This window comes from Solanum dulcamara, chromosome 5 (assembly GCF_947179165.1).
Source record: "Solanum dulcamara chromosome 5, daSolDulc1.2, whole genome shotgun sequence".
Lineage (NCBI taxonomy): Eukaryota > Viridiplantae > Streptophyta > Magnoliopsida > Solanales > Solanaceae > Solanum > Solanum dulcamara.
The window spans coordinates 50,256,335-50,266,451 of NC_077241.1; the positions used below are offsets into that span (position 1 = coordinate 50,256,335).

At 33.6% G+C, this 10,117-nt stretch overlaps 1 protein-coding gene across 1 annotated transcript; it reads right to left on the reverse strand.

Annotated features, from left to right (window-relative positions):
• Positions 1–5,919: 5,919 nt before the first annotated feature.
• On the reverse strand, positions 5,920–9,888 carry LOC129889202 (L10-interacting MYB domain-containing protein-like). Its single transcript, XM_055964400.1, has 4 exons — positions 9,640–9,888; positions 9,346–9,446; positions 7,440–7,766; positions 5,920–7,352 (listed from the first exon to the last, which is right to left on the reverse strand). Exons 3-4 carry the CDS (start codon positions 7,764–7,766, stop codon positions 6,774–6,776), a joined length of 906 nt encoding a protein of 301 aa, XP_055820375.1. The 5' UTR covers positions 9,346–9,446; positions 9,640–9,888; the 3' UTR covers positions 5,920–6,773.
• Positions 9,889–10,117: the final 229 nt, after the last annotated feature.

The window sequence follows — 10,117 nt, forward strand, 5'->3', positions numbered from 1 at the left end:
CATTCGAGTCTGTTTACCTGGAACATTGACTGAAGTCAACCCTTTGCCAAAGTTTCACAAACATCTAGCCTAACGCCTCGAACTCACACAGAAAGCCTCGGGACTTAAACCAAAGGTCCTTCTAGATCCAACTCGATGATTTAGAGCTAATGGAACCATCAAAATTGCCTTTCGAGGTCGTTTACCTAAAGTTTTGGCCAGAGTCAACCGTTCAAACTTTAAAAGCTCTAAAACAGGAAAACTTTCACAAATCTCAAATGAACGACCTGGTCACCGAACTGTCAGTCTCCGCAAGTCATAAATGACTTGGGATCGCTACAGGAAAGCTCTAAACGTTGAAAAGATAAAAAAAAACAGAGGAAATGACCTGGAGGTCATTACATCAACAAAACTAAATCGAAAATCGAACCAAACCGCAAACTGAATCAAATTGGGAAAAAAAACTGACTAGTTGTTTGATTTGATATTGGGAAAAAAATCAGACTATACTTGATTTGGTTTGGATTTAATTAAAAAAGATCAACCCGAAACCAAACCAAGCCGACATTATATATTTAATTCTTAAAATTTATTTTATACATAAAAGTATTTACTTTGATATAATTTATAAATATTTCTTATACTTTTTCATAGTTTTTATCTCTTAACATATTATTTCAAGTTTGAGACTTAGAATTTTAAATGGTCCAACAAAAATTATAGTTCATAGACATTAGTAACTCTAATAAATTAAAGCTCAAATCAATACTAATGCTAACAAAAAAATAAATCAATTCAACACTAAGAATGACAATAATGTTAATATTTATTCTTTAGTTTTACATTGGTTTAGACAACTAAAATAGATAACCTAATTTTCGTTCTTCTTTAATATTTAGTCATGTAATTAATCGTTCGTAAACTTATTTTAGCATGATTTAGAACTTTTAAATTATGTTCATTTTCATTATGACTTATAATTTGCAATATTTATTTTATGCGATTTCATTATGAACTTTTTATTGAATATTTTAATGTCATCACTCATTCATATTTTGTGTTATTTTCTTTTAAAAAAACACCTTAGATAATTGTATTTTGGTAGAACTAAAGAAATATTTGAAGCACAAGTTAATTATATGTTTGTATGAATATTTTATCGAAGAACCCCAAAAAAATTCGAAAAAAACTGAAAGAGCCCAAGGTTAAAAAATCTGAATTTTATTAGTTTGATTTGATTTATAGATTTAAAAATCCGATACAAATGGTTTGATTTGATATTTGAAAAATCCGAATCAATCCAATCATGTACACCCCTACCGTTGTGCTATTACAAATCTTTGATGAATCATGACTAAGGGTGTTCAAAATCAAACTGTAACCGATAAGCCAATCGCAAAATTGGCTTATTGATATTGGGTTATCGAATAAACGGTTGGTGAACGGATTAAAATTTTATAATTAACGGCTTATCGGTGTGGGGGTGGATTACTCAATTTTCTTATCGGATATAACGTTAACTAGTTAAGAATTACAATAGTTACACTTTTTACCCTAGGTATATAAACTAATAAGCGTACATATAATATTAACTAAAGCCTCATTTCATATTTCTCCATAATATATAATTATATATTGTTAGTCCAAAGCATAAACTGAAAAACCTATTTAATTTTTTGTTGTCTTATTATTATTATATTACTATTATTCTATTATAATTATTAACCTAGAGGGTAAAGCCAGTGAAGCACTAAATACGGTAAAACCCCATTTTTCCTGATTTCTATCCCTTTTGCTCCTAGGTCTTCGTCTCTTCTTGATGACCACTCAGGTACTGAGTAAAATCTCCACCTCTGTTTTCGTTTATCTATTTACCACTCTTTCTAGTGAGTTGTGGACTTGTCCTTGTGTGTTCCTCTTCGGCTCTTCTCTTTTTGTTTACTTAGTTTTTTGGCTCGAATGAGAATAATGATGTGTACGCGTTTAGATATGTGAAAGAATTACTTTTTGGAAGTTGTGTAAAAAAAATGTACTATATAGGTTAGTCGATGCATTGCCCGCTAACCGTCCAATAATTGTTAATCCATTATCGAATCAACCGACATATTATTGGTTGGCTAGCGGATTAGTATATTTAAAAACCAATATCCGATAAGCCAAACCGTTAAAGCAAAATTATCCGCCCAATCCATCCGATAAGCAGCCCTACCATGACAAAGAATATTTGTCTTCTTTTCAGTATTTAGGACGTAAAGATTAAAACATTATTATATAAGACATCGAAAATCATACAAGTCATCCAAAATAACGACAAGGCATCTGAAATACAAAAATCTTATCTGATATATTGATCAAATTTTTTACCCTTTAAAAAGGAGCACACTTTACTATTTCTTGATATATAGGACTTTAAGATATTCAACTAAATTTTATGTATTCATAAAACCTTCCTTATTTGAAAACATAACATCAAAAGTTTTATTTTCGTTATCAAATTGAAAAGATTAAAACTCTATTAGGATTAAGAGTTTTCATTATGAGTTATAGAAGTATAACTGATTTGATTTTGTAGTTTGATTATTTAATAGAAAATAATAATTGAAAGAGAGCAGGTATGAAACTAGAAATAAAGTCGGTACACTTTTTTCACTAGAATTTGTAAGCTTTGATTTTTTTTGTATAAGTAAAATAAATGTCTTTTAAATTATGCATATACTAAAAAATTACTTTGAAATATAAATTTGACACATACTCTAAAACTAGTATTCAAGAAAAAGGAAAAACTATAACCATAAGCACACAAGTAGAATGACTGGTCAAAGAAAGAAGGGATTGTATTTTGTAGAAACTAATTTAGTATGGCAGATGCAACATTAGGATAAATACACCTTATGATTCTATTCTATGTAACTGGATATCCAAGCATGAAATGGGACTACACAAAACAATTTGTGCAGTATACCTGTTACATTTATCAAAAAAAAAAAAGAAGGGAGAAATACCAGGTCCAGAGAAAGGAACCTATTGCAACAAACCTGAAGAGGAATTCCAGTCAAAAGAACAATAGAATACTGCTTCAAAGATGAAAACAACTTGGAAAATCCTTGTTCTTGAGACGATGAGTTTCATCAACAATCTAAATGCAGATGCCAAGCATCCATTAGAGGCAAAAAGAATACAAAACCTAATGGCACAATTACGGATTTTGAAGGCAATTACCATCCACTCCCACCAACTTGATTGGCTTCAGAGTGGCACTCTCCATTTCGTATGATGTAAGGAGGTTATCCTATCTTGCTCAATTTGACCAGATTTCTTTTTAAGATTTTTGGGGAAGAAAAAATATTCTCTAATAATTGTACACCTCCCACATACATAACCTACAGAGGGTCAATTCTCTTCACAAACAACTATTTGCTATTCATCTTACTAATTATTATTCTGCTATTCGTAGTAGGAAATACATCACCTCAAACTTACCACATTCGTTTGAGGAGCCCAATTTAGGATGGTACTTGTCCGGGGGAGAATTTCAAAGCAAGCCTTGACAGAAATCTACAGGAAATCGGACAGAGTTTTCTCCCTTTTTGGGCATATCCAATTTTTCCGTCTCAAAAATCAGCAACACAACTAATATCTCCAAATCAAGACACAATATCCATTAAGGCATTAACAATCCATTCGCCACACAATAATACTAATTCATCTTCAAAAATGGAGAGAAGTCACATGTCTATAAAAAATGAAGGAATACTCCTGACTCAAGTAAAAGAAGTGAATATGGAGCAACTCTTAGTGTTCAAAGGAAGACTCATTACAAATAGATAAGCTTGTTGCCCGCGCAAACAAGTGCGGCGCGCACACCATAGAATTTCAACTTGCTAGTTCTAGTTAATGAAATCCTCACCAACATTACATGTGTCCTCTGTACAAGTAAGCATCAAGCCTCACAAAAACTAGCCAACTATCTCGTGTGCCCTGGTATCTAGTTTTCAGAAATTCATTTAATTTATGACTATCTTGCTACAAAATTGAATAGGAGCAAAATAATTCACTAAATTTACTATATGCATTTAAAACTTCGTCTAAGAATTTTCCACATGTCAAGTAGAAAGATTAAATGAACTTGTCACAGCTGCATCTTCTGCATCAAATCATTCTCTATACTTGTTCAGCATCATACTTTACTTTCCAAATTTAAAACATTTGAGTACAGATCACATGTACAAATTTGTACATCTTAGACTTCCATTAGCACGAACTAGAAGGTCATTTGTTTTATGATATAAGTAAACTAGAAGCCTGTTTGTGTCTGGATCTAATCAATAACAGCTACCGTTAGTCTTATCATGATATATGTTTTGATTAAATACTAATAAATTCTGTAGCTTCCTTTATTTTTCAGCTCTAGCTTATGGAATCTATGACCGTAGGTTTCTTTAGAAGACATTTCATGGTTCACAAATAAAAGCCAAGAGAATAAAAACTTTATATCTTCAGAAGAGATAAAAGCACAAACTTTTGCAGCCAGAGCTTTGGACTGTGTATTTTTTTGAAATGACAAACTTCTCTTGGATGCAGTTTAATCAAATCCCAAAATGACCATCTTAAGTCTGAAACTCCTTTATTTTTTTGATAAGGTAATACAACTTTTTAGTCGTTTCACATTCAACTTTACTATACCAGAATTGCTTAGAAGAGTTTCAGTTGTAATATCTGACCTCAAAAGCTGGATTTGGGAGAAATTACAAATAAATCCAAAGATTATGCTACATCATTCTTTTGAGAAACTAAGATTATGAAATTGAATATACATATGAGGAGAAAAGATGCTCAATATAAATATAAATAATTTCCTTCAATGAATCCACACTTTGATCACACAGTCGAAGAAAGAAGAACATTATCAGTTTCTTTTTTGGAAAGCATGTTAGATATCAGTTTCTTGTATTGTTTACTGTTTAATATTCACAAATTAGTCTTCCACTTTATAGTTGCAAGCAACAAGATATTACCAGGCAGATTAACCTTGAAAGAGTGCATGTTCTTTTATTTTTGATGTACTTATTCAGATGGTCCAAACCTTTACTAGATTGACCGACCGTGATAGTCCTCAAAATCAGTCCCCCTCTTCATCTTGGAGGATGCTATGACGCTAGATAGGATGCATTCTCTATTGCTACTACAAATATGTTATGTATTATCCTAGTGCATATCCTTCTGAAAGAAATCAGGAAGCACCAACAAAGACACGTACTTTAATAGAAGATCAAGGTGCAATAGTTAAAATTAGAAGGAATTTAGTAGATCAGAAAGGAAGCAACCAGAGATCAATCTACGATCCCAGCCTTTCACAAACACCATGAAACAAACGGCGAGCACATTAAATAGCTAAATTTCAAAACTGAGCTTGACTCTGGTGTCGCCATTCCAACAATTTGAAAAAAGCAGTATAAAAATGTATTTATCTTCCAACGAGCATACGCACCAAGCTGGATTAAGCTACTATGCTTAACTTAGCAGACAGACAGAAAGAAAAAAAGGGTACGACTTTCCACAAGCTAACCCCAAGTCATGTCTAGTCTTAAGTCATCTCTTGAAGCTGAAAATGAATTTTTGAAGACGATAACACACATAAACATACGAAAATCAACACTAAAGTTTGGAGAAAGAGCCATGCTATGGGGAAAAAAAAGTCAAGGAAAGAGATAGTAATCCCGAGAATAATCAATACATATTTCCAAATGTCCAGTCCTCCTTAACCATTGCCCAATACAGTATACCAGACCAAGCCTGACTTGAGTGGACGTGACAAATATACATGTACTCCGTGGCGACCAGATTCATTTGTCTGTGAGAGATCTGTAGGAAAGATAAATAAAGGACAAGAGAAATGACCTTCATCTTTCAACAGGATTTTAGGCAATTAATTATGTGGAGTGCAGGCAAGCATCATCTTTATTGCCTCACATTTGCATCTGAAGTAATACCTCCTTGATTATTTACACATAGTTGTGGAGGAGGTGAATATTCGACAGATACAACTTCCAAGGGTTACATATGCCAGCTACAACTAGTTATGACATGGTAGATGCATAATTCTACTCCCTTGAAGGAAAAGATAAAGTGTTATATGGATAAAGTTCCTATTTGTTTTGCCAGTAAAGGATGTACGAAATATGAAAACAACAGTTTGGCCACAGCACAAAATGACATGGACTAGAAAATCCTCACTGATTGATGACATGATAAATATTTTCCAATATCGGATGCTGCCTCTTCAAGTTATGGGACAAGATCAGACAAGTTAGCTTCAAATTGTTGTAACAGTTATTCAATTAATAAAAACTTTTAATGGTACCGTAACGGACACTCCTGCATTCGTATAAAGCTAGAAGTTTAAAATAGAAGAAATAACTTTAAAACATGTACCCTTTGTAATGAAATAACTTTAAAACATGTACCCTTTGTAATGAATAAAATGAAATGTGTAGTTGCCAACATATCATTCAAAGTAGAAAAGTCTTCCATTCAAAACATTCTTTGCAAGAGAAAATAGAATCGCTAACCTGCTTAGCAACACTACGAACATGTAAAGCTTTAGTTTCCATAGCCAGTACCACCAATGCCTTACCACAACTCCAAATGCATGCTGCTACCTTAACTACATTCTATTTACCTGTCCCATGCTGGTAACTACAAGCAGGCCATAGGAATTTATGTATACAGTTTCTGATAAATTTTTCGCTGGACAAAATGGGTACTACCACTAAACTTGTAAACCAGGGGCAAGGCTAGATAAATGAAGCAAGATTAGTACATCTCCCCTGCAGCCATGTCAGCTGTATGCTGCTGCTGTTAAGACAAATGAACATCTCCCTTAGACTGGGATTGTCGAATAAATCCAAAGCTGCATAGTAAAGATTTTCTGGAATGCCTTCTATCTCATCCAAAGCTTTGATACATTTACGGATTGTAAATCTTCCATCAACTTGAGGCATTACAACTGTCTGACACTTTGAAGCAGCAATCATCTCCCATATCGCTTCTGCCATAGCATCAATTATCTCTCTATCCCCGCAGTTCTGGCCTGAAGCAGGAACTATGTCTGATGAACACTTTCTCTTTTTACCAGCTACAGTCCTAGTAGTTTGTTGTGAAGTAGCAGCACTGTGTAAAGGAGTTGATGATAAAGGAGGAGCCAAGTTGCCACTTTCTTTAAATGAGATATCAATCCCAGCAGATTTGTCCAGCCCTTCATAGTGACTTGATTGGGCATACTTCCCATCAGCACCTGAGTCAGCAAATATTGTGCACAACTGCTCATAGATAGGGCACTCCTTGGTTTTGCTCGATTCAGGCTTCGGCTGAGCCTGTTTTCCATGAATCTGTTAGGAAAATTGCGGGGGAGGGGGGAATTGAAAACACAAGCATATATAGAAAGAGAGACTGAGAAATACCCCGATGTCTTCCCATAGGTCAAAACCAATGTAGCAAGAATCGTCCAAAGCATCATTTTGATCAGAAGCAGATTTTAGGTTGTAATAACGAGTTCGCAACACATCAAGGTGCTTTCTTAGTTGGTTGTTATTGAAATGAAGATTTGTCTGTCTATTAAATTCATCACGTATATAATTCCAAGTTTTCTTATCAAAGACATTGTTCGGCCGGTTCCCCAGCTTAATCTGCTCAACAACAAGTTCAGCAAAAACCTTGTCCAGGGAGGGTGTCCATCTTGTTCTCAAGCGTTCTTGTTTATGTTGCATTTCATTAGCTTCAAAATCCATCTGTAGTGTCAAGGACATCATTAAAAGTGGGAACGTATTAATAACAGACATAAAAACAAATTCCTAGGATAAAGCTACAAACATTAGGTATCCTGCTTGTTATATGTGTGATTTATCTTTTTGAAAACCCTAAGTATAAAACAATTAAGAAAAATACTTAGAAAGAGTCACAACTTAAGAAAACTTAATTTAAAAAAGTTTTAACAGATAAACTTTTAAAAATTTAGAGAAAATGAGTAAGAGGTTCATATTTCTACTTTAAAAAGGTATTAGCACTTAAAGTATCCGCTAACATGCGGTTAGCAGACGATTCAACAAAAATATTTGCCTAACTTTGCAAAAATAATTTAAGGGAAAAACAATTTTTGAATTACTTGAAAAGAAAATAACTTGAACATGAGAACAATTAAATTAAACCAAATAATTGATTTAAGTGATAAATAAGATCATTAAGTAAATCAACATAAATAAAAATCGGTTCATCCTTGCACAAGTTAATCACATATAAAAAGAAGCATTGTCATGATGAAATGAAATTAGATAAACAAGTATAATAGACTAGTGCATAAGTTCACTGCATTTGTAAAAAAAAAATACTAGCAACTATGCCACAGTTACAATGATTTAGCCAAGAAAGAACTCTTATAGCACAAAATCTAAAAAGACTCAAAAATGTTATTTATTAATCAAGTCAGCAAGCATTTGAGGCATTAATATCCATTACTAGACATTGTCAATGACAACCAAATCCCCCAAATTTCAGAAATTAATGGCCAACAAATTCTAAAGGAAAGGCTACTGTGAATGGACATATTCTATCATATATAAAGGGGGAAATAGAATATGCAAGTGTATATCAACATGATGAATTAGACGAACCAGATCAGAAATAACACCTGAAATACCAAACTCATAGAACTGTTTTTTTTTTAAAACAAAACATATCTTCAAAACCAAAACTTTTGCTAAAAATCATATTATTTATGTAAACAATCAATAAAGAGCTATGACAGTAGGATACAAATGTAATATCAAGGATTTAAGATCGGAATAGACATAAATAGCATTCAGGCCATACAAAAACAGAGATTAAATGCATCTATTACACGAGATTAGGCTAACATTGATGAGAATCTATAATAATGAGAAAGAAACAAAAACAGCCAAGACTACAACTACATTTATATCGTATTGATGAAAGCAAAAACAAACAGTGAAGAAATCAAACTGCTCAGCCAATGCATTCAACAACAGAAACCAAATGAGCATGAAACCATTTTAGGCTATGCAACACAGTGATTTAAACTAAGTACAACCCCAAATTAATTCAAAGTGAAAACAAACTGAAGGAAAGGTCATAGCATATTCCTTTCATGCTTGAATCTATGAAAAAGTGAGATAACTTGGAATAAACCAGAGATCATTTAAGAGGTGCAACAACACTAAACTAAATGAATTCCAGCATTAAACATCCAGGAAAGAAGGAAAAACTTTGAAATCTAAACATTAATCTAGCTACCAGATATCAGTCTCAACACATATTGTTCAAGAGAATGAAAACAAAGGAGAGGAGTATTACATTTTTCAGGGAAGCCCCTGGGACGATAACGAGCTTGAAAAGGGCTTCCACAACCTCCGACGAGAGATTCGGACGCAACGAAAAGAAACTCGGGTCCAAACCTTTATGATTTAGACGTTGTAAGAAGACTGATTTTTGCCCCAAATTTCGAAATTCTCAAAAACAGTGAAGGTAAGGGGATTATATAAGGAAATATTAGGGTTGAAATGGGGGAAATTCTGGATAAGACATGGGGATTCCAATTCGGATTTCAAACGAAATTTAGAGATAAGATCGAGTAGCTGAAATTAGTACCAATTCCCAACGGATTCTCGAAGAAAAGGAGTACGTCTGAATCTTTGGTGAAGGACGAGGGAGCAGCGAGATTGCCCCACCTAGACAATTTCGAGAACGTTCCCGGTACGGTGCTCGTGCTCTCGTACGAATGGATAAGGGAGAGAGGAGAGGGACGCGGCGCTAGGGTTCGTTGGGTCGGGGTCGTTCTTGCGCTGCTGGTGTGAGAAGACGATGGGTGGAGGGTGGTGGAGTCACGTAGTGTATAGCTGTTGTATATTGTGAATACGGGGTGTTAGATGGATCGATTATTAAATAAAATTAAAATCAAATCAATTTAATTAATTTTAAATTTATTAAAATTAAATCAAAAAAATAATCGTTGATTTGGTTTTATTTTTTGATTTTTTCAGTTTACAAATTATAAATTTATTGAGGATGTACGCATTTTGATAGACACAAACATCTATTAAATTCGTCTCATATTAGAGGAGCACTT